The sequence below is a fragment of the Dendropsophus ebraccatus genome, chromosome 7 (genome assembly GCF_027789765.1).
Source record: "Dendropsophus ebraccatus isolate aDenEbr1 chromosome 7, aDenEbr1.pat, whole genome shotgun sequence".
NCBI lineage: Eukaryota > Metazoa > Chordata > Amphibia > Anura > Hylidae > Dendropsophus > Dendropsophus ebraccatus.
This window is the reverse complement of record NC_091460.1, coordinates 128,842,552-128,867,543: the sequence shown is the minus strand read 5'-3', so window position 1 is coordinate 128,867,543 and position 24,992 is coordinate 128,842,552. Positions and strand designations below refer to the sequence as shown.

Genomic DNA, 24,992 nt, shown 5'->3' with positions numbered 1-24,992 from the left:
CCTGCTCCTATTAGATATGACAGGACCAGTTTAATACTATGTGCCCAGGAACCTGCCTGTAATTGATGAATCTGATATGGACTGGTTGCTAAGGACATAATGTACTGCTGACAACCACTTTAAAAGGACCAGTGCTGCTAGGCAGCATTTCCATAGCAACCATATTGTCAGCCATCACTCGGCTCGTGGATGGGCCATGCATAACCTTCCCTAGGAGCAATGACTCTACCCGAGTCCAGCACAGACCACGCCCACCACCTGCTCTGACTGTCAGGTGGGCAGTGAGATGGGCGCTGATTGGTCGCCCCGCCCCCGCACGTCATGCACAGGTGAGCTCCCGGAAAAAGAAAAACAAGAAATAACAAGTGGGCGGGGTCACGAGGTGCGTGCGCCCCGGAGACTCGCTGAGTGCCCGAGCAGTAACGGACGCGGCGCTGTCTTCCCGCATGTGTGTACGGATTGCAGCGGCGGGTGACTGACAGGGTGGGCGCTGCGAGGAGAATCAACGAGCTCCTCCTTTCGTTTCCTGAAACCAGAGAGCAGCCCCTCCTCCTCCCCCGCACGGCGGCCGCCTCCTCCTCCTCCCTCCGCACGTCTCCTCGGCTCCCTCTCATCGCTGTACAGAAGTGAGCGGCTCCGGGACTACATAACACGTGTGCTGGCACCGGGAGAAGATGGAGCCTTCCCGGCCACTAGGGGCAGCAGTGACACCTGTGTGAGGAGTGCTGTGTCCGGACCTACCTGCTGTGCCTTGTGCGCCGCTCCTACCCCGCCGCACGGACATGGCCTGGGTGAAACTATTCCGCCGCCAGGCGGGGGGGAACCTGGGCAAGGTCTACCAGCCGGGCAGCGTGCTCTCCTTAGCGCCCACTAAAGGCCTTTACAATGAGCCCGGCCAGAACAGCTGCTTCCTGAACAGCGCCGTGCAGGTGAGAGACCGGGCTGTACCGGCTTATGTAACACACACCTGTCTGCTGCTACATGATGGGGGTTGTAGTAGTACACACCTGTCTGCTGCTACATGATGGGGGTGGTAGTATACACCTGTCTGCTGCTACATGATGGGGGTGGTAGTATACACCTGTATGCTGATACATGATGGGGGTTGTAGTAGTACACACCTGTCTGCTGGTACATGATGGGGGTGGTAGTATACACCTGTATGCTGATACATGATGGGGGTGGTAGTATACACCTGTCTGCTGCTACATGATGGGGGTGGTAGTATACACCTGTCTGCTGATACATGATGGGGGTGGTAGTATACACCTGTCTGCTGATACATGATGGGGGTGGTAGTATACACCTGTCTGCTGATACATGATGGGGGTGGTAGTATACACCTGTCTGCTGATACATGATGGGGGTGGTAGTACACACCTGTCTGCTGCTACATGATGGGGGTTGTAGTAGTACACACCTGTCTGCTGGTACATGATGGGGGTGGTAGTATACACCTGTCTGCTGGTACATGATGGGGGTGGTAGTATACACCTGTCTGCTGGTACATGATGGGGGTGGTAGTATACACCTGTCTGCTGGTACATGATGGGGGTGGTAGTATACACCTGTCTGCTGGTACATGATGGGGGTGGTAGTATACACCTGTCTGCTGATACATGATGGGGGTGGTAGTATACACCTGTCTGCTGATACATGATGGGGGTGGTAGTATACACCTGTCTGCTGATACATGGTGATGGGGGTTGTAGTTTACACCTGTCTGCTGATACATGATGGGGGTGGTAGTATACACCTGTCTGCTGCTACATGATGGGGGTGGTAGTATACACCGGTCTGCTGCTACATGATGGGGGTGGTAGTATACACCGGTCTGCTGCTACATGATGGGGGTGGTAGTATACACCGGTCTGCTGACACATGATGGGGGTGGTAGTATACACCTGTCTGCTGATACATGGTGATGGGGGTGGTAGTATACACCTGTCTGCTGATACATGATGGGGGTGGTAGTATACACCTGTCTGCTGATACATGATGGGGGTGGTAGTATACACCTGTCTGCTGATACATGGTGATGGGGGTTGTAGTTTACACCTGTCTGCTGATACATGATGGGGGTGGTAGTATACACCTGTCTGCTGATACATGGTGATGGGGGTTGTAGTTTACACCTGTCTGCTGATACATGGTGATGGGGGTTGTAGTTTACACCTGTCTGCTGATACATGGTGATGGGGGTTGTAGTATACACCTGTCTGCTGATACATGGTGATGGGGGTGGTAGTATACACCTGTCTGCTGATACATGGTGATGGGGGTGGTAGTATACACCTGTCTGCTGCTACATGATGGGGGTGGTAGTATACACCTGTCTGCTGATACATGATGGGGGTGGTAGTATACACCTGTCTGCTGATACATGATGGGGGTGGTAGTATACACCTGTCTGCTGATACATGGTGATGGTTGTAATACAGAGATCTATGCTAATACATGATAATGGTTTGTAATACACACTTGTATGCTGATACATGATAGTGGTTTTAGTACACACCTGTATGATCATACATGATGGTGGGTAATACATGATGATGATGGTTGTAGTAGTACATGCCTGTTTGACAGTACATGATAGTGGATGTAGTAGTACACACCTGTGTGTTGATATGTGATGGTGGTTGTAGTACACACTTGTATGCTGATACATGACAATGATGATGGTTGTAGTATATAGCTCTATGCTGATATGAGATAATGGTGGTTCTAGTACACACCTGTGTACTGGTACATGATGGTGGTTGTAGTACACACTTGTATGCTGATACATGATGATGGTTGTAGTACAGAGATCTATGCTGATACATGATGGGGGTTGTAGTACAGAGATCTATGCTGATACATGATGGGGGTTTTAGTACACACCTGTATGATCATACATGATGGTGGGTAATACATGATGATGGTTGTAGTAGTACATGCCTGTCTGCCAGTACATGATAGTGGATGAAGTAGTACACACCTGTCTGCTGATACATGATGGTGGTTGTAGTACACACTTGTATGCTGATCCATGATGATGGTTGTAGTATATAGCTCTATGCTGATATGTGATAATGGTGGTTCTAGTACACACCTGTGTGCAGGTACATGATGGTGGTTGTAGTACACACCTCTGGGCTACTGCAGGATAATGGTGGTTGTAGAACACATTTGTATGCTGGTACATGATGATTGTTGTAGTGCACACCTTAATGATACATAACGATGATGATGCACACCTGTGTGCTGATACAGGATCATGGTAGTTGCAGTACACAACTGATGGTTGTAGTATGCACCTGTATGGGAACCTTTGGGTACATGATGGTTGTTGTTGTATATGCCTGGTGCTTGGAGACATTATGCTGGTTGTTGTGTATCCCTAAAGTGTAACAACATGATGATTGTTGTGGTGTCTGGCAACATAATGCCAAATGTCATGTATACCTGGTGTTATACAATAGCTGGCATCATGTTATCCGTCTGGTGCCTGGTGGCATGATGGGGATGGTTGTATATCTGGGGTCTGGCAGCATGATGCTGATGGTTGTATATCTGGTGCCTGGCAGCATGATGCTGATGGTTGTATATCTGGGGTCTGGCAGCATACTGCGGATGGTTGTATATCTGGGGTCTGGCGACGTGATGCGGATGGTTGTATATCTGGTGCCTGGCAGCATGATGCTGATGGTTGTATATCTGGGGTCTGGCGACATGATGCGGATGGTTGTATATCTGGTGCCTGGCGACATGATGCGGATGGTTGTATATCTGGTGCCTGGCGACATGATGCGGATGGTTGTATATCTGGTGCCTGGCGACATGATGCGGATGGTTGTATATCTGGTGCCTGGCGGCATGATGCGGATGGTTGTATATCTGGTGCCTGGCGGCATGATGCGGATGGTTGTATATCTGGTGCCTGGCAGCATGATGCTGATGGTTGTATATCTGGGGTCTGGCGACATGATGCGGATGGTTGTATATCTGGTGCCTGGCGACATGATGCGGATGGTTGTATATCTGGTGCCTGGCGACATGATGCGGAAGGTTGTATATACTTCTGGAATGTGGCAGCAAGATGCTGGTTGTTCTGGTGTTTAGAACATGATGCAGGTTGTTGTGTATGTCTGGTGATATGATGGTGCTTGTATATGGTGACATGATACCTGGTGACACATCCCTCTAAGCTGCTGCTTTCCTGTGTGTACATGCTAGTTGTACTGTACACCTTTTGTATATAGAAGACTTGCTGTATACCCCACTCCCCAAGCTCACATGGTCAGTGTTACTACATCTCGTGCGGGATTGGGTCTTGTACAACCCCCGTCCTCCTGTATCTGGCAGCTTGCTGTCTGTGATATGACTGGCTGCTCTATACGCACACATATATATACAGGTGTGTGTGTGTGCATACACACTCACACACACCAGTGTTGGCTGCTGTAACCTGGGATCCTGTGCTTAGCGTTGGTTTTTCTGTAATATTGGACATCTGTGCTAATAAATATGTTGCGGCACACACTGATGCTATTTGTGTCCAGGATTGTATGGTGACTTGTAGGTGTCGTAGCCTTTTGTTCTGCTTTGTGACGTCCGCCGGTCGGCATTATAGTATACGGAGACGTCCCTGTATACAGGACACAACCGGACCTCTGTTTCTCCCAGTTGTTTGCGGCCTTGCTGAGCTGACCAGAGGCGTCTGTGACAAGTGTCAGCTATCATGTGAATAATTTATACCGCCATAGTACAGCATGTTTGTCTATCCTATTGATCTTGCATTCATTCGTTGTTGTCCGACTAGTTAATAAATGACCGGACTGTGGCTTTAGGGCCGTGTTCTGTCTGTATGACAAATAACAGCGAAACTCCATTATCCCTCATTTGCTTTGGTGATCGGGCAGTGTTGTAGTTTGTTCGATACATTAGGTAAGGGGTAGGGAACCTTGGCTCTCCAGCTGTTGCAAAACTACAACTCCCATCATGCATGGACAGCCAAAGCGTTAGCTTTGGCTGTCCAGGCATGATGGGAGTTGTAGTTTTGCAGCAGCTGGAGAGCAAAGGTTCGGTCATGTGACCAGATTTCCCTGATACTATAACATGCTAGATTTGTTTAGTGGCGGATTATCGGCAAAGAACGGGTTTAGCAGAGTCATAAATGTTGTTGTTGTTGTAGTCCTACCCTCTACTCAGCTATTCCACGCTCAGTAACGGCCGCGACGTATGCATTAGTGTCAAAGTGTGTTTACTTTGTGGTTCTTTTGGTGCTGACGGCTTGTGACCGGTGACAGACCAGCGCGTGTCCACTGGTGTGTGGTAACATGCACTCTTCTTGTAGAGGAAAGTGGAGGCAGTAGGTCTGAAATAACCACCTGAAGGTGCAGAGTTCCTCCACCTCGAAGTTTACAGAGAAGGTCAGAGGCCGGTCATGTATGACTGTAAACCATAGTTTGGTTGAGTTTTTTTTTTTTTTTTTTTTTTTTTTTTTTTTTTTTTTATATATACAGTGAAAGGCCTTGTTCACACTATGGGGGAGATTTATCAAACATGGTGTAAAGTGAAACTGGCTCAGTTGCCCCTAGCAACCAATCAGATTCCACCTTTCATTCCTCATAGACTCTTTCACTTTACACCATGTTTAATAAATCTTCCCCTATGTATTTTTTGATTAAACAATGGCCGTTGTTGCAGGTTTGCAACAACGGCTGTTGTTAAATGATAGCAGATGATTGCATTAACCCCTATGGAATCCCGGCCACAGTGTATACACTCCGGTTGGGGTTCCATGCAGCCGCACAGAAAACTGACATGTTTATTCTGTGCTGCCGCTATTCATTGAACATCGGGTGCACGAAATAGACTGTGCAGACAATGTAAAGTAAAGCTTCTGTTTGTACTTTTACATTGTGTGTTATGGCTAATTGGAGTGGAATGTGCCCGCATTCCAATTAAGTTGAAGTGATGTTCACCTGGCCGATACTGCATTATCAGCCAGTTTGAACATCTCAGACAGCGGCCGTTCTGTGACATGGCCGTGTCACAGAACAGATGCTGTTTTGCCATGTGTGAACATGGCCAAAATCTGAACTAATAGGACTTCTCACAGGTGCTGAAATCTTGCAACCTTTAGGGGTATGTTCACACTGAGGAATTGACGTGGAACGTTTTTGTTAAAATTCCCTCTGCTGGGAATTCCGCTTTATGATCATATTAGAGGCAGCATTGTTTCTTTCCGCCTCAACGGGCAGTTGTCTATCTCTTAAGGCCTAGTTTGCTATTTTTCCCCATGCAGATTCCTACATGTGAAAATATGACTATGCTTTCTGCTGTTTCCAATGACAATCCGCTCCTTAGTTCACACTGAACTGTGGTGTAGATTTAAAGTGACTCTGTACCCACAATCTGACCCCCCAAACCGCTTGTACCTTCGGATAGCTGCTTTTAATCCAAGATCTGTCCTGGGGTCCGTTCGGCAGGGGATGCAGTTGTTGTCATAAAAACAACTTTTAATCCAGCAGCGCTGTGTCTAACGTCCAGGGCTTACATTTGTATATGCATTAGGCTGGCACCACCCCTCCCCACCCTCCTCATTATTAGGAATGATCCAGGAACATTTACTGCTGTTTGAGCTTTGCACAGGTGTATTAACGATCCAGCCCATGTGCCGGGCTGCCACAGGTGGGGAATAGGAAGCAATCTGCCTGGAGTATTCCTAATGATGAGGAGGGTGGGGAGGAAGGACAGAGAGGTGGTGCCAGCCTAATGCATATACAAATGTAAGCCCCGACCGTTAGACACAGCACTACCGGATTAAAAGTTGTTTTTATGACAATAACTGCATCCCCTGCCGAACGGACCGCAGGACAGATCTTGGATTAAAAGCAGCTATCCGAAGGTACAAGTGGTTTGGGGGGGTCAGATTGTGGGTACAGAGTCACTTTAAAGGGGAACCTGGATGAAAATAAAATTTATATTCCGATCAACTGGGATCCAAAATTTATATAGATTTGTAACTTCTATTTAAACATCTTCCAGTACTTATCAGCTGCTGTATGTCCTGCAGGAAGTGGTGTATTCTTTCCAGTCTGACACAGTGCTCTCTGCTGCCACCTCTGTCCGTGACAGGAATTGTTCAGAGCAGGAAAGGTTTTCTATAGGGATTTGATATATATCACTGTGTCAGACTAGGAGAAAACAATACTTATAACAATGGACCTACCTTTCAATACTGTATCCATTGCATCATGAAAAGTGGACCAATGTAAGGAGCCAATCCAAAGCTACCATATCTGGTCTATTCTTACATTTTAAAAGGGTTGCCCAGCGAAAATCTTTTTCTTTCATATCAACTGGTGTCAGAAAGTTACATAGATTTGTAATTTACTTCTATTAAAAAAAATTCTCAAGTCTTCCCATACTTATTAGCTGCTGTATGTCCTGCAGGAAGTGTTTTATTTTCGGTCTGACACAGTGCTCTCTGCTGATATCTCTTGCTGCGACAGGAACTGTCCAGAGCAGGAGAGGTTTTCTTTGGGGATTCATAGAAAATGGAGTTCCTGTCTTGGCCAGAGATGGCAGCAGAGAGCACTGTGTCAGACTGAAAAGAAAACACCATTTCCTGCAGGACATACAGCAGCTGAAAAGTATGGGAAGACTTGATATCAGTTTATTCAGAAGAAAAAGATTTTTGCTGGACAACCCCTTTAAATAGTTCTCTGTTAATCTATGTGCCTATGGTTCCCCAGTAGTTAGTCCACCCATGTGTGGGAGGTAGCAGGATCCGTGAACAGCATTTGCATCCATTGACCTCATTATAAAGTACAGTGAGGCAAGCGTAAGGTATGCCAGGACATTACCTAGGCGAGTGACTGGGTGAGGGAGACAGAAGAAAGTGTGACCTGCTATGGTACAGCGGGCCAGAACGTGCAGAGGACGTTGCTTTTACTTGGTCAGGAGACTTTCACATAGAAAATATCAGGTTTGTTGCTGGAAGATTCTTGATGTGGAACATTACGTTTCCTTAGAGCTGTAGATAAAAGCCACCAAGAGGCCTTTAAAAGAAGGAAGGAAATGCTTTCCAGCTCCTATTCACTCCAATATATTTCCTTCATGAGATTAAAGAAGAAAATAGTTGTCCTAATGAAAGCGCTTGTCACCAGGAAAATGCCGGTCCAACTTTTACCATTTTTTTTTTTTTTTTTTTTAAAGCGTCACTTTTCAGAAATCAATGGGGGAGATTTATCAAACATAAGGTAAAGTGAGACAGGCCCCGTTGCCCCTAGCAACCAATCAGATTCCACCTTTCATTCCTCACAGACTCTTTGGAAAATGAAAGCTGGAATCTGATTGGTTGCTAGGGGCAAGAGAAAACTCGGTAGCCTTACTTTTGGTAGGAATGGTTGTTTAAAGTGTCACTGTCGTTTAATTATTATTATTTTTTTTAACAGAAATCAATAATCCAGGCGATTTTTAAGAAACTTGCTAATTGGGCTTATTAGCCGAAAAATGCATTTTTATCATGAGAAAGCAGTTTAAAGCTCTCCCCCGTCTTCATAGTTCTCTATAGAAAGGGGAGCGGTGGAGGGAGATGAGGCACCAAAACAGGACAACAAAGAGTTAATTTACAGCTACATCACCGGGCTATCTCCTCTGAGGTCAGCACTGACCTCTGAATACGGCTTTCACACAGGTCCCGCTGTGTAATCCTTTGTTCTCTGCTGCTGACTATCTCCCTCCTTCCCCCTCCCCTCTCCATAGAACAAACAGAGCCCGACTGATGTAAAAAGTCGAGATTTCCTGATAATGAGAAGTGAGTGACAGAGGAGGGGGGGGGGACCTGGGGAAAGTCTTTTTGAATGCAGATAATGGCATATTTGCCTAATAAATCCAATTACAAAGTTTCTTAAAATCGCCTGTACTATTGATTTCTGCAAAAACAAAAAATATGACAGTGACACTTTAAGGTTAGTTGTTAAAAACTGCCTCAGAATTGGTTTGGTAACCAGACTGTTTTAGTAGTAAGTACAGTGGTGCCTTGGATTAGGAGCATAATTCGTTCTGGGACCGCACTTTAATCAAAGCAAATTTTCCCATAAGAAATCAGAGAAATGCAGATAATTGGTTCCACACCCCAAAAATGATTTATTATTCTGAATAACATGTAAAACTAATGAAAGAAACATCAGAATATGTGATATTATAAGTTACTGTACAGTTATGGAGAGGATGGGAAACACAAGGACGGACAGAGACTGCAGGGAGGAATGAGCAGGGCAGATGTGGGCACATACATGCAGCACTCTCTGTCCGGGAAGAGAGGGGTTACAGCTATGGAGAGATTACCTCCACAGTCCTGTCCCCTGATGCAAGCCCCAGCCTGAAGTGGATCTGCCATGATTTGGAAGATGAGGAAGACTTCCTTGGTGAGAGAACAGGACTGTACACCCCGCTATGCAGACCATTCCCCTCCCCCACTCCCCCTCCCACCCAGTACAGAGAGCTCTTACACCAAAGCAAGATCCTAAGGGTCCATTTACACAGAAAGATTATCTGCCAAAGATTTGAAGCCAAAGCCAGAAACGGACTATAAACAGAGATCAGGTCATAAATGAAAGCCTGAGATTTATCCTCTTTTCATATCCATTCCTGGCTTTAGCTTCAAATCTTTGACAGATAATCTTTCTGTGTAAATGGACCCTAAGGCTGGTGAGAGGCAGAGGCTGTCTTGCTCCTCCTGCCTTCCTGACTCTGTGTTTCTGTTATGCTGCTGGCTCTGGTTCTCAATGCAGTTCTGATTCGTAAACCCTCGCGTACCATGTGGGCCAGAAGTCTCATGTAAAGTATAAGGGTCCTACTACACGGGCCGATGACAGCCCGATCAATAATGTAAGCGAGCGCCGGTCTAAGCCTATTACACAGCTTTATTATCTTTTTACCAAGGGCTGCACAGACATAGTTAATGATGTCCATGCAGCCCTTGCCCTAAACTGTTCATACATTACCTGTCCATGCTACTGGTCTCCTCCTGCATTCTGCTTCTCTGAGCTGACAGGCCGCTCAGGCTATCACTGATTGGCTGAGCGGCCTGTTAAGAGAAGCAGGAGGAGACTGGAGCGTGGAGAAGGTAATGCATCAACAGTTCATTTCATTGTTAGCCGTCAGCCGCGTATTGCCATGAAACGTAGCAATGCGCGCTTGTCGGCCGATTTTGGGTCTGGACCTAAAGAAATTATCAAATGGTCATGGGTTGCACCTCTCCCCTTGTAAGGGAGCTGTGACCAATGGCTGATAGCTGTAATGGGCTGCAGACAACCCAGCAGTCTGTCTCCTGTGGTCAGTAGGATGAGGTGGTGTAGGGTGCACTGCTGCCTATTTCACTGGGATATAAGTCAGGAGTGCAGCAGGTATTGGAACAAAGTCTTCTATTACACGGGACGATATATCGTTATATTCGAATTTAAATGATCGTTCTGTGTATTGTGTGTTGTTGATCGTTGATTTAGATCTGAACCTAAAATCATCGCTAATCGTTCGCTGTAATTCCACATTCGTTCTCTCAAGTTCCGCATTTTTTCACTAATCGTTCAGTGTAATTGCACGTTGTCCATTGTTTTTCTGGGATCAGAAGGAGCAACTGATCAAAGTAACGATTGTAATAACGATCATAGTAAGGGCCGATAATAACTGTAAACGTTTACTGGGCCTATTACACGGCCCGATTATCATTTAACAAGGGCTGCAGGGACATCATTACTGATGTCCTTGCAGCCCTTGCCTTTACTTTATACATTACCTGTCCAGGCTGCAGGGCTTCTCTTGTGGTCTTCTTCTCCCCAGGTCCTACACGCTCCAGCTTCAGAGCGGCCTGTCTCAGCTGACAGACCGCTCAGCCAATCACTGGCCGTTCCCGGCCTGTAAGCTCAGAGAGGCCGCGCTGGAGCGCGGGGCCCTGCAGCCTGGATAGGTAATGTAAATCGTCAGTCGCCGGCCGTGCACCGCTATTACACGTAGCGATGTGCGGTCGGCGCCCAACAATTATAGGTTCAAACCTATATCGTTGTATTTATTACACAGAGCGATAATCGTCCGATTATCGTTCCGTGTAATAGTACCCTAACTATCGCAATAATGATCATAGTGATCACAACAGTGATCATAGTAACGATCGTAACTAATGACTATCATTCTGTGTAATATGGTGAACGATTTCAGGTTAACGATAAACAATCTTGTTTGTTTATCGTTAATCGTTAAAAAAATCGCTCCGTGTAATGGGACCCTGAGAACTGGTGTGATACAAAGCTGTGACTTTGTCAAAAGTTTGTACGAATAAAAATAAGGCTTTAATTTCTGAAGGAGGAGTGGTGTGTGATTCTTAGTATAGGATCAGGTTGTAGCTGCGGATGCCGTTGCCATTACTGTCAGATCTGTATCTACTTTTTTGCATTGAGTGGTTACATCATGTTAATAATGAATTTATCCTTATAACTTATACAGTGTGACATTATCCTAAAGCAGAGTGGGCTATCTCAGCCAAAGGCAGCTATTAGATAACTGTACAGTCAGGGTATGTTCACACTGAGGAATAGGTGAGGAAATTAGAAGGAAAGTTTTTCTCCTGCTTGGAATTTTCTCGTCTTCAGCTCTGGAGGAATAGGCATGCAATTCAAGAGGAAATTGTAAATTCATAGCCCCAATGACTTCTATGGGATTCTTTAGCAGACATGTCAATTCTTTGGGCAGAAAGTGAATCCGCGGTGGAACGTTCCGCGTATAAATTTGTCTGTGCAAACAACAGAGCAGAAATCCCATTGAACACGATGGGACATTGCTCTATACATATTTTACAGGCGGAATATCAAGCAGAATATGCACACGGATTCGGCTCGCCTATTCCTCAGTGTGAACATACCCTTACATAAGTATAGAAAACGCATGTCCATCAAGTTCAGGCCTTCTCCAGCTATTTGGCCAATACAGAAATGCCGGCAGATTCTGTTCTCTGCACAGACGGTGAAATGTTCTCAGAATAGTACAGCCTCAGGTTTGGTGTTGGAGGCGACCATATCCCATCATACCCCCGTAAAGCATTTTCATATTGGCTTATTTTATCCTACCATTTCTCTTACAGGTTTTGTGGCAATTAGACATCTTTCGGCGCAGCTTGCGTGGGCTGACCGGCCATGTTTGCCTAGGGGAGGCGTGCATATTTTGTGCTTTAAAGGTAAGAAGCCATACTACCATCTTGATAACGTACCTTCACATTCTGGTTTTTTATAGCAGTGTTTGAATCCAAAGCTAGGAATTAAAAAGAGACGTCTCAGTCTTTGCTTTATAGGTGTCTTCCGTTCATCAAAAACTGCATCAGAGCACCTAAACACGGGAACAAAGATTATAAGGTTTAGGCCACTTTCAGCATTTCTACATTTTGTAAGAAATTCAGGAACACCGATCAGCGGCCCTCACCATTGTATAAAAAACTTTAGGGAGAATTCATCATCTGCAGTCTATGAACGGCTCTGCTTATGCTGGCGAGTACACGTGCAGCCTTTCCCTCTTATTCATCCAAAGTTGCACCCAGCTTTATGAATCTGCGTCTATTTACAGCTGTGTTTGACTACGTTCCCACTATGTTTGTCTACGTTTAGAAAAGAACGGAGGCTGATGGCAGTGAAATCAACGTCCGTTTTTTTTTTCTGCAGCGGCATTGCATTGCATTCAGTGCAATCCTGCACGCAGTGTTCCGACTTCATTAGTCAAAATAACGAATATGCCTATTTCCGGCACAATGTAAAGTGTGCCCATTGTATTCAATGGTTAATTGAATTGCGGAGCACACCCAACGGTACCCACAATTCAATTGTATAGAGATAATTTTCCTGCAGCCGATATAGCATTATTGGCTGCAGGAACTTGCGGAACGGAGTCGGGCAGTATAACACAATGGACGGTGTTATATGTAGTGTGAACATAGCCTTTGTATGCCTGTCAGGGAAAGACTGCTCTCAGCTGAGCAAAAATGTAAGTAGCACAGCTTGATGAATTCCCCTGTGCCTTTATTCCTATAGCATGTGGGATACACAGGATATACACAATACCTAGAGCCAACAACCACATTGTCCAGGGGCACTTGTAGTGTGTGTGTGTGTGTGTGTGTGTATTCCACATGATATAAGAATAAAGGCGGCAAAGTTGTTGTTTTTTTTTTCTACAATGGTGAGTGCCACCAATCTGTGCACTTGAATTTCTCATGGACTGCAACTTGCTCTAAACTGGAGCACCATCTACAAAACTACTATTTGCCAGGATTAGAGATGAGCACAACTCGAGCATTCTCTGATCTGTCCGTACTCAAGCGTGCAGTGTTTGGTTAGCATGGCTGAAGAAGTTGGATGCAGCCCTAGGGAGTCCTGGAAAACAGGGATACAGCCTGTGGCTGTATGCATGTTTTCCAGGCTGCATCCAACTTCAGCCACCGGTAATCAAATGCTGCACGCTTGGGTTTGGATGGACCTGAACATGCTTGGGTTGCGCTCATCTCTAGCCTGGATTCCAGGAAAAACTAACATACCTGAGGAAGGTGCCACCTGTTTTTTTATTTTTTTTTTAAATTGCATCTGTATTACTGACACAATTTGATCCAAACCACGGGACTAATGGTGGTTTTACACGGAGCGATAATTCGCCCAATCGCATGATTAATGATATTGAATGAACATTTTTTTTTTTTTTTTTTTTTTTTTATAACGATCGGCGTTTAGACAGAACGATACATCGTATGGAATATTCGTTTTGCGATCACTTAAGCCTATCTCACACATAGGGGAAATCGTTGAAAGACTGTTTACACTGAACGATCTGCGATTTTTTTTTTTTGCAAACGATCAACGACTATTTGAGAACTTGTTGAAAGATCAAAATGAACGATTTTTCGCTCGTTGCTTGACCGCTGCGTTTACACGTACGATTATCGTTCCAATTCGACCGTTATCGTGCAAATTCGAACGATACATCGTTCCGTGTAAAACCACCATAAACCCTTAACTGAAGCCCCTATTCCACGGGTCGTTAAGAGGAGCAAACGAGCGCTCTCAGCGCTCGTTTGCTCCTCGTTCCCCGCTCGCTGCTGCCGCTATTCAGCGCGGCAGCAGCGAACGGGTCAGTGCGGGAGGGGCTGCTCGAGGATTGCTAATCGTCCGGGCAGCCCATAGGATACAGCAGCGTCTGCTGCCGATGCTCCTATTGAACGGAGCGATGGCAGCAGATCGTTGTATCAGTCGCTTGTTTTTCAACATGTTGAAAAACAAGCGACTGCAACGATCAGCTGACTTGAACGATGTCGGCTGATCGTTGCACTCTATTCCACGGGACGATTATCGTTCGTAGCGGCCGATATCGGCCGACTACGAACAACATTCGTTCCGTGGAATAGGGCCTTTAGAGCATTGTGAGGATGATCCAGATCAGAGAATTAGACCAACAGTCCAACAAAATGCGTCTTTATTACACTTTTCTGAAACTGGCCTTAAATGGGAAAACTATGCAAACACACTTGCCTCAAGGCCATTTAGCTTTCCCCAGCCCTTTTTTTTTTTTTTTTTTTTTTCTTCTTCCTCCCTTTTCCATGGTTTTCTAGTCAAACAGGTTTGTTTGCATTTACCTTAAGCATTCACTTGGAAATGCCTGGATAGTTTCACCTACCTGGGTTATTTACACGGCGAGAGGTTTTCTATTGTGGTATTTTTTTTTTGTCTGATATGGTGTGGTATTGCAAACCTTTATATATATATATATATATATATATATATATATATATATATATATATATATATATATATATATATATATATATAAATTTTTTTTTTACAGCTTTATATTACCTAGTATATTGGAGAGGTTCTCCAGCTATATTACCGAGATGAGGAGCGATGTGGCTGCACTGCTGCCAAGCTCCATTCCTGCTGTCAGCGGCGCGCCAGGCTGGTTTTGAGTTGAACACATGACTCATGATGTTTTGGACTCTTTTTTTAGCTACCAGTTCTAGATGTTGTCAGACAGCTTGTACCTAGCAACCAGTGTGCAGCAGGTTACTCCTTTCTTAAGGTCACAGTTTAGCTGGTGTTTCAGGCAGAATGGTAAAATGGCTGTACTGTTTGTTTCTGTCGTCTTTTTCATTTAGGCTGGGTTCACACTATGTTTTTGCAATCAGTTTTTTTTTTTTTTGCAAAAAAAAGATGATAAAAAAAAGGATCAAAATGGATCCTTTATTTTTTTTAATTTTTTTTTTTTTTAGGTTGATGGAACACTGTGCATCCGTTTTTCCATAGTGTTCTATCCATTTTTTTTGATCGGACACAAAAATGCGGTTGACTACGTTTTTGTGTCCGTTAAGAAGAACAGATCCGTTTTGATCCTTTTTAAAAAAAAATGTATAATCTAAGTCAATGGCAAAACGGATGCTTGCAAAAGGCATACGTTTTATTTCATCGTTTTTTTGTTTTGTTTTTTCATTAAAGGGATTGCAAAAACGTAGTGTGAACCCAGCCTTATGTGGAAGGCTTCCTTTAATCAACTGATATCAGAAAGTTGTATTGATTTGTAATTTACTTTGATTAAAAAAAATCTTAAGTCTTCCCATACTACTTAGCAGCTGTATGTCCTGCAGGAAATGTTTTATTTTCAGTCTGACACAGTGCTCTCTGCTGACATCTCTGGCCGAGACAGGAACTCTCTCGGTTTTCTGAATCCTCCATAGAAAACCTCTCCTGCTCTGGACAGTTCCTGTCTCGGCCAGAGATGTTAGCAGAGAGCACTGTCAGACTGAAAATAAAAAAACAAAAACAAAAAAACACTTCCTGCATGACGTACAGCAGCTAATAAGTATTGGAAGACTTGATATTTTTAATAGAAGTAAATTACAAATTTATATAACTTTCTGACACCAATTGATTTGAAAGAAAAAGATCTTCGCTGGACAACCCCTTTAAATTGGTGTATCTTGGGGGACCTGTCGCCCCCAAGATTCCTGTTATAAAACAAATGGTCTAAACACCGTGCAAACATTTCTTTAATGGAGATAGAGTATATATATATATATATATATATATATATATATATATATATATATATATATATATATATAATGAGATTCCTTTCTTCTGTAGTGTAATTTGGTTGCAGTGGAATAATTCTGTATTTCTTCTCTTGCCCGCAGTCCATATTTTCCCAGTTTCAGACTAGTCGGGAGAAGGTGCTCCCCTCCGATGCCATGAGGCTTGCCCTTGCCGAAAGCTTTAAAGACGAGCACCGCTTCCAGCTTGGCCTAATGGATGATGCTGCTGAATGTTTTGTGAGTACCGTCTGTATTACTAATCCTAGCAAATCCAATGTCGCACAAGTCCAGAACTATTGCAAAACTCATGATTTCTACATGGGCAGAATGCCACCTGCTTATGGCTGCTTATGTGTTCGGAGATATTAAGAAAATTGCCAGGGGGCAAAATAACATAACTGGTATTACTCACTTTGATCAATGGGAGACGTATTAGATGACTAATGAATGGCTGGTTGTCTTATGCCTTTTTTTTTTTTTCCCTTCTTTAAATATTTCAGAAAACATCAACCTGATCTTTTTTTAATTGGAAACAGCAGAAAGCATAGTCACATTTTCACATGTTGGAATCTACGTGGGGAAAAATGGCGAACAAGGCCTTAAAGGGGTTATCCAGCGCTACAAGACAATGACCACTTCCAGAGACAGCACCACTCTTGTCTCCAGTTTGGGTGAATTTTACCTATTAGTTCCATTGAAGTGAATGCAGCTTAATTGCAAACTACACCTGCACTGGAGACAAGAGTTGTGTTGTCTCTGGAAGAAAGTGGCCATGTTTTTGTAGCGCTGGATAACCCTTTTAATACAGAGCCGCTCATGTGTGGTTAAGAAATCACTGCTCTGTATTGACTGTCACTAGTATTGAGCGGATTTGCCACAGCATTCGGGTTCAGCAGCGTTATCTGAAACCGAATGTTCGGTGTTTGATTATTCGTGGCTGGAGAAGTTGGATGCAACCCTAAGGAGTCGTAGAAAATGGCCTATGGCTGTCTTCATGTTTTTTCCCAGTAGTCCTAGGGTGGCATCCAGCCAAATGCTGGACGTTCGAATTTGCATAACGTTGCTAAACCCGAACACTTTAACAGATCTGCTCAAAACTACCTGTCACTTCAGAGGAGTGTTGTTAAATTTAAATGATGAGAATGTGAACACAATCCTTAGAACCATGGGGCGTGCATGGCTGACTGCTGCTTCTCCCCTCTGAGTATGACAAGAGACAAGCCCATAGACTTGTCTATAAAAGTCTATCTTGGTTGCATAGATGAAGCAGGGCGAGATAATATAGTGCAAATTTATCCTGTATGTAACTAGCAGAGGTGGCAGTGGTGGGGTCTTGGCTCTCTCCTCCAAGCTGGCGGCTCCGGATGCTGCACACTGCGCACGGTCTGCGCCATGTCTAATGCTCCGTCCATTGGGACAGCGCATGGTGCGGGAGACATTAATGTGTGGACCGAGTGTCACACATGTGGCAGACTGTGCGCCTCATAACGGTGTGTGCAGCATCCGGAGCCGCCAGCTAGGAGAAGAGCTGCCCCGGCAGAGCTGAGGATTCCTGTGCTGGGAGAAAGCGGTGCCCGGGGGAGCAGCAGCACAGCGCTGAGCACACTGGAGGGGAGCTGGATGCAGTCTGTGCGGGCACGAGGATGGCTGCGATCTGATACTCCGTGTCGCACTGGGGTGGGGGATAGAACAGGATCTGACAGTGACAGGGGGTAGATGATGGGTAGATAGATATATAGGAGATATACATTTATCTACCTACCTATCTCCTATCTATCATAGGCGATAGAGAGATAGATAGGCGATAGATAGGAGTCCTTTTAATCTATTTATCACCTATATATCTATCATAGGAGATAGAGAGGCCGGCGATAAATAGGCAATAGGTGGATAGATAGGCGATTCTTAATAGCAAAAATCCTGCTGGTGGGCTGTTCGCCTGGGCACGAGACAGATCTTTCCACTTGGCCTTTGACTGCATACACTTATAAGGCAGTCAAGGGCCAAGCGGGAAGATTTGTCTTGCACCCGAATGGACAGCCCACCAGCAGGATTTTTGGCGGCATATCCTGCCAACCGCTACAAGTGATAGGGACCCTTTTAAACAAGAAAGTAAAATGAAACAAAACAAAAATTTAGCAGTTTGGCCCGCTCAAATGGGTGCGGCTTTTAAAAGGGATGGTGCGTGTCATAATTATTGCTCAATTATCATTACTGCGGCTACATGTACGATTAACCGCCATAATAATTTAGGCCAAAATCCCCCAGCCCTAACATGAGCCCTATTCTTAAAGGGAAGCTGTCACTTAGATAATGCTATCTAATTTATCACCATCATGTTATAGGGCAGGAAGAGCGGAGTAGATTGATATATAACTTTGTGGGAAAAGATTCAGTATAACTTGATAGAAATCCGTGATCATTCTGTGGTAAGGAGTCCTGTGGACAGTGTCACTCAATGGACTGGACTCTTTAGCATGGAAGCATCACAGATTTCATAAAAAAAATTACAAGTTATACTGAATCTTTTCCCATGAAGATATATATCAATCCGCTCAGTTTTTCCTAGTCTATAACATGGTGCCGATAGCTTAGGTAGCATTTTCATAGTGACAGGTTCCCTTTAAGGCTGCTTATTGTCTACTTTACATGAAAGGCTTTTATCTGTTCTCCTCCATTCTATAAATATTTATTTTTCTTCCCATTGTGTGCCGCGTACAGGAAAATATACTACAGCGAATTCACTTCCATATTGTGCCAAATAGTGAGGGTGATATGTGCACTTCAAAATCTTGCATTACCCATCAGAAGTTTGCGATGACTCTGTATGAGCAGGTACAAAATATGTATCTTATTGCAAATATATGCCCCTTTTTGTTTTCATTTTTTTAACAAGAGTTTGATTTGTACACAGTGTGTGTGTCGGAGTTGTGGAGCATCGTCCGATCCTTTGCCTTTTACTGAGTTTGTACGCTACATTTCTACTACTGCACTTTGGTAAGTAGCCGGGGTGAGAGGTATGTTCCCAATATACGTTAGTCTCCTACCTTGCTTCTAATTATCTTAGGCTGGGTGCACACTTCGCAGATGAAAAAAATGATGCCTTTATGTGCATCTGTTTTGATTTGTACTTCCATTATAAAAAAAAAAAAAGAGAAAAATGCATTTTTTTAAGCGTACACTAAAAAAGTGGTCTACCACGTTTGTGTGCTAAAAAAAATAAATAAATAAATATGCGTTTTGATCCCTTTTTAAAAAAAAATGGAAATCAATGGGAAAACAGATCAAAACGGATGCACTTTAATAGGTTATCCAGTGCTACAAAAACATGGCCACTTTCTTTCAGAGACAACATCACTCATGTCTCCAGTTCAGGTGCGGTTTGCAATTAAGTTCCATTCACTTCAATGGAACTGAGCAGCAAAACCCTGGCCAAGCTGGAGACAAGAGTGGGGCTGTCTCTGGAAGAAAGTGGCCATGTTTTTGTACCGTTGGATAACCCCTTTAAATGCATCCGTTTTTGCATAAAACGGGTTGCAAAACAGTGTGGACCCAGTCTACGGGGTGCTCACACTGAGGAATGCGCACAGAGAAGTTCCTGCAGATTCCGTTGCTCGTCCCCGCCCCCTCCCGCTTAACACTCTGCCAGTGCCATAGACTCCATTCTATGGTCAGGCGGATTCCTTCGTCTGCCCAGAGACTCGACATGTCAGATCTTTAGGCGGATGTCTGAATCCGCCTAAACATAGAATGGAGTCTATGGGACGGGGAAGAGATGCGAGAGGGGGCGAGCGATGGAATCCGCAGGAACTTCTCTGCTTGGATTCCTCAGTCTGAACACACCCTTACTCAGTATTGCCATTGGTGAATGTTGTTTGCCATGATACATGCAGTCTGTGTATGGTACACGCATCCTTTTACTCTGCATTACCTTTAGACTTGGTTACTTAGCCTAATAAGTTTTTACACAGCAGTGATCTCTGGAAATCAAAAATCTAAGTGAGCGGGTAGGTAAATGTCTCTAACAGCTCCTGGAAATGTGACATGTTATTACGGAGAACGTGCAGAAGGCAGATAGCGATCCTCCAGGACGGAGCATTTTCCAATTAATCCCGTCAGCGACACGTTTTAGTTCTGCGCTCCAGACGTGAGTGGCAGGAAATTACTTCACTCCACATTCTCATTTCTAGTGACTCACAGGCATTATAAGCTTTGTTGGGGAAAAGTTTTTCCAATTTTCCAATAAATAATGCGCAGTTAGCAAGGCGTGGGCGGATTTTAGCATGTTAATGTTTTATTTAAATTGCAGCCTTTTTTTGAATGGTGACTCAAGCTGTAAGTGCACCATGTTATTTGGGCCCAGGGTTCCAGACACAAGCAGATGTTCTTTCTTTGGGCCGCTGTGCTAACTCTATTGTATGAGCCGCCGCAAGCAGCTAGCTTAGAGATTTCAGACTTTGCAGATGAAAATGGCTTCTGCTGTCAGTTCTCAAAAAAAAAAAACTACTTACATCATGTCTAATGTGTGAGCTCTCTGCAATTTAGCTAAAGCACGGCGCTGCTAATGGGCTTTAACCTTTTGCGAGAAATGAGCGCATGTAAATATAATTGTATGCTGGGAATGTATAAATGCCTTGTCTCATGTTGCTTTCAAGCAGGTTCCCACATATCCCATTCACATTACATTTCTATATTTATTGCAACCGACTAGGGTGCTGGAGATGGGTTATTTGACAAACGTTATCTGCACGTATCCTATTTCTAGATGGGCAGGAGACCTGTGTATGAAAAGCTGAGACTTGTGTATTGACCATATGGGAAACTAAGGAAGGACTTTGTCACAAGAAGCATATAAAGGGAATCTGTCGCTAGGTTTAAATGGGGGCAGTATAAACTATTGACAGAAATGCCGAACAGATCGGTGTATTATTTACATCATTTTGTTCAGCCGTTCTCCTAATATGCAGGAGAATAGGATTCTTGCCACACCCCTCCCCCTGCTGCTAATTAACAGTTGCTGAATATACACAGCATGGATAGATAACTGCCAATCAGCCGCTGGTGGGCGGAGTTTTCTGTTTCTCATGGATATCCAGGACAACTGGGCTCATGCACATAATTATTGTCCATGACTCAGCTGCACAGAACAATATAAGTGATACATCATTCTGTTCAGCTTCTCTGTCACTACTTTGCTATCCTTTAAAGAGGTACTTCGTCAATTGTCTAAACAGCTCTTAAACCCACCTGGGCTTACTCGCCACTCCCCAAGGGAGTAAGTTTATTATACATGAAAGGAAAGCAGAATGACACTGAAAGCCATAGGGATTAGTAATCACTATAGCAATAGATAGTAATGAGAAACTGAGCATCTAATGAATTGTAAAAGAAAATGAGTGTGTTCTCTTCTGGGATGTTCCTAACACCTGCGTACTTTCCATGTCCTACCTAGTAATGAAGTTGATCGAATGCTGGAGAGACACGAGCGCCTGAAACCAGAGATGTTTGCAGAGTTACTACAGGCTGCAAACACTGCAGATGACTATAGAAAGTGTCCTGTGAGTATAATACAATATTAGTGTTTCAAAGGGGTACCAAAAAAATTGTAATTTCTCATACACTGCGCCCCCTGCTAGACACTTAATTGGAATTACAACTGATTCGTGACGTCACTGTTTTTTAGAAAAATTGAAGCCTGTCTGATCTACTAAATTGAGGGAAATAGCACTTTTATGTAATTTCCAATTATTAGTGTATATTATAAATTTCTAACTTTCCTTATGTAATAACATATTAAAAAATACATTTTGCCCTGAATTGTCCTTTAAGCTGGGTATAGCAGAGATCTCTGAGCAGTTAAAAGGCGTTTTAAGTGATGTGATAAATCCTTTCATTGGTGGTTTGAACTTGTAGACTTTACTGTTGTGATACTACTTCTATGTATCAAAGACTTTTTTTTTTTTTTTTTTCAATTAATGTCTGTATTCATTTAGAGCAATTGTGGACAGAAGATCAAGATTCGTCGGGTGCTAATGAACTGTCCAGAGATAGTAACCATTGGTCTGGTGTGGGATTCTGAGAACTCTGACTTGACCGAAGATGTGGTTCGGAATTTGGCTACACAGCTCTATCTACCTGGGGTATGTTTTTTTATATTTTTGCAGTGCTGACTATCTCTAGTATATATTGCCAATATTTAAGGACAGATATGGAGAAATCATTATATATACAAATATAAACTTTGTTGTGAAGTAATTCAGTCTCTTCTCCCTCCTCCCCAGTTATTTTTTAGAGTCACAGATGAACAAGCGAAAGAAAGTAGACTTTACCTTGTGGGTATGATCTGCTACACGAGCCGACACTATTGTGCCTTTGCCTATCATACAAAAAGTGCCCGATGGGTTTTATTTGATGACGCTTCAGTGAAAGAGGTAATGGGGATCTGTCAGGAAGATTTATCAAGAGAAAGAAAGTGCCGTGTGACTTGTGTGAAAGAGTTCACTGGGGTCTTTTATTTCTGGTTATTCAGGTTGGAACAAAATGGAAGGATGTCGTCACAAAGTGCATTCGGTGCCATTACCAGCCTTTGCTACTATTTTATGCTAACCCTGATGGCACCGCAGTGACTACAGATGACGCCCTCAGGCAGGTCATGCACTGGACACCTTACAAAAGACTCTTCACCAATGAGGATGCAGGTATGGATGAGAATATTGCAGGATATTGATGTGGTGGTTGTTATGGGCATTTATTTTGGGGAAAAAGAGTAGTGCAGGGCCAGGGGATGCAGACTGCTAGGAGGAGTGGAGGGAGCAGGGCCAGGGGATGTAGACTGCTAGGAGGAGTGGAGGGAGCAGGGCCAGGGGATGCAGACTGCTAGGAGGAGTGGAGGGAGCAGGGCCAGGGGATGCAGACTGCTAGGAGGAGTGGAGGGAGCAGGGCCAGGGGATGCAGACTGCTAGGAGGAGTGGAGGGAGCAGGGCCAGGGGATGCAGACTGCTAGGAGGAGTGGAGGGAGCAGGGCCAGGGGATGCAGACTGCTAGGAGGAGTGGAGGGAGCAGGGCCAGGGGATGCAGACTGCTAGGAGGAGTGGAGGGAGCAGGGCCAGGGGATGCAGACTGCTAGGAGGAGTGGAGGGAGCAGGGCCAGGGGATGCAGACTGCTAGGAGGAGTGGAGGGAGCAGGGCCAGGGGATGCAGACTGCTAGGAGGAGTGGAGGGAGCAGGGCCAGGGGATGCAGACTGCTAGGAGGAGTGGAGGGAGCAGGGCCAGGGGATGCAGACTGCTAGGAGGAGTGGAGGGAGCAGGGCCAGGGGATGCAGACTGCTAGGAGGAGTGGAGGGAGCAGAGCCAGGGGATGCAGACTGCTAGGAGGAGTGGAGGGAGCAGGGCCAGGAGATGCAGACTGCTAGGAGGAGTGGAGGGAGCAGGGCCAGGGGATGCAGACTGCTAGGAGGAGTGGAGGGAGCAGGGCCAGGGGATGCAGACTGCTAGGAGGAGTGGAGGGAGCAGGGCCAGGGGATGCAGACTGCTAGGAGGAGTGGAGGGAGCAGAGCCAGGGGATGCAGACTGCTAGGAGGAGTGGAGGGAGCAGGGCCAGGAGATGCAGACTGCTAGGAGGAGTGGAGGGAGCAGGGCCAGGGGATGCAGACTGCTAGGTGGATTAGTGAAGGGAACAGGGCAAGGCTGCCAGAGAACTACTGACACTCCATCCAGCCAGCAAGGGTTAGTGCCTAGCGAGCAGCATGGCCCGGACTGATTTGGAAATGAAATAAAGCACCCAAGAATTCTTGCTTGCCACTTTTTGTAGCACTTTTATGATTTAAAGGGCTTGTCCAAGCTTAGAAAAACAGTCACTTTCTTCCAGAAACAGCACCACTCCTGTCCTGTTCGGGTGTGGGTTTTTCTGCTTGATTCCATTAAAGTGAATGGAGCTGAATTGTAAAACCACTCACAACCTGAGGACAGGAATGGTGCTGTTTTTGCAAGAAAGTAGCTGTGCTTTTCCCAGTCCTAAATAACCCTTTTAATGTCTCGGATAACACCTTTTAAAGGAGAAGTCCAGCGATTTCAATATCTTGCAGGGGTAGCAACTTACCTTTCCCCGTGCTCACAGTGAGCGGTGGGGCCGGACGCTTGATCCCCACCAGGCTCCAGGATCTCCACGTCACAACCCAACTAATGGACTGGCTAGTCAGTCAGTCAGTGATTGGGGCAGGATGCTACTCCAGTCACTGATTGGCTAAGAGGTCAGTCCATGAGCTGGCACAGGCATTTTAACCCTAGTCACAACTCGGGGGAAAAATGACTTCCGACAGGGGTAAGCATGGGGAGAGGTAAGTTCGTACTTGTAACCAACTCCCCCCCCCCCCCCCCCCCCTCCCCAAGGGCTAATGGCTTTTAGGAATCGCCGGACTTCTCCTTTAAGGCCTCCCTTTTAGAAGATCACTCTGCAGTTCAATTTTGAGTTGTTGTCTCTGAGTTCCCCCGTATGCTGCAAAATATCTGTCTCAACTTTCACAAGCGTTCTATTAGAATGAAGGATTGTTAGCCAAACATTTACAAAGCACAGTATGAATAAGGCCCTGGGGGCACACCAGCATTCCTGCTGTGTTTTTATAAAGTGTGGGAGCAGGTGATACCTGAGAGGTAAGCGCGTGTAAGGGAGGAAGGAGGCCGGCAGGGTGACATTTTCCACCATGCAGTAATGTTGCATACTTCAGGCAGAGAACACGGCGACCTTATTTTCTCACCAGTTCACCTGCCTATTGTTTTCAGCGAACTGGCTTATACCACCTGAGACATGAAACTGCAGGCATGAAAACCCTGTTCATAGTAACTCTTGTACACTTTTTTTTTTTTTTCCTTTTTTTCTTA

The 24,992-nt window shown here is 44.9% G+C and overlaps 1 protein-coding gene across 3 annotated transcripts in view; it reads left to right on the top strand.

Moving 5' to 3' along the window:
* The first annotated feature begins 377 nt into the window (after positions 1–377).
* USP53 (ubiquitin specific peptidase 53) overlaps positions 378–24,992 on the top strand; it is a 41,228-nt gene continuing 16,613 nt past the window's right edge. For 2 of the 3 annotated variants that reach the window (XR_011363993.1, XM_069978444.1), the window contains exons 1-9: positions 378–929; positions 12,134–12,226; positions 16,217–16,351; positions 18,836–18,949; positions 19,029–19,111; positions 21,567–21,672; positions 22,108–22,254; positions 22,396–22,545; positions 22,644–22,812. Coding sequence is in view for 2 of the 3 variants with exons in the window: in XM_069978444.1 (XP_069834545.1) it covers positions 783–929; positions 12,134–12,226; positions 16,217–16,351; positions 18,836–18,949; positions 19,029–19,111; positions 21,567–21,672; positions 22,108–22,254; positions 22,396–22,545; positions 22,644–22,812 (1,144 nt within the window). In the remaining variant the exon portion in view is untranslated. The remainder of the gene's footprint in view (positions 930–12,133; positions 12,227–16,216; positions 16,352–18,835; positions 18,950–19,028; positions 19,112–21,566; positions 21,673–22,107; positions 22,255–22,395; positions 22,546–22,643; positions 22,813–24,992) is intronic. The other variant, XM_069978445.1, reaches the window with a different exon arrangement.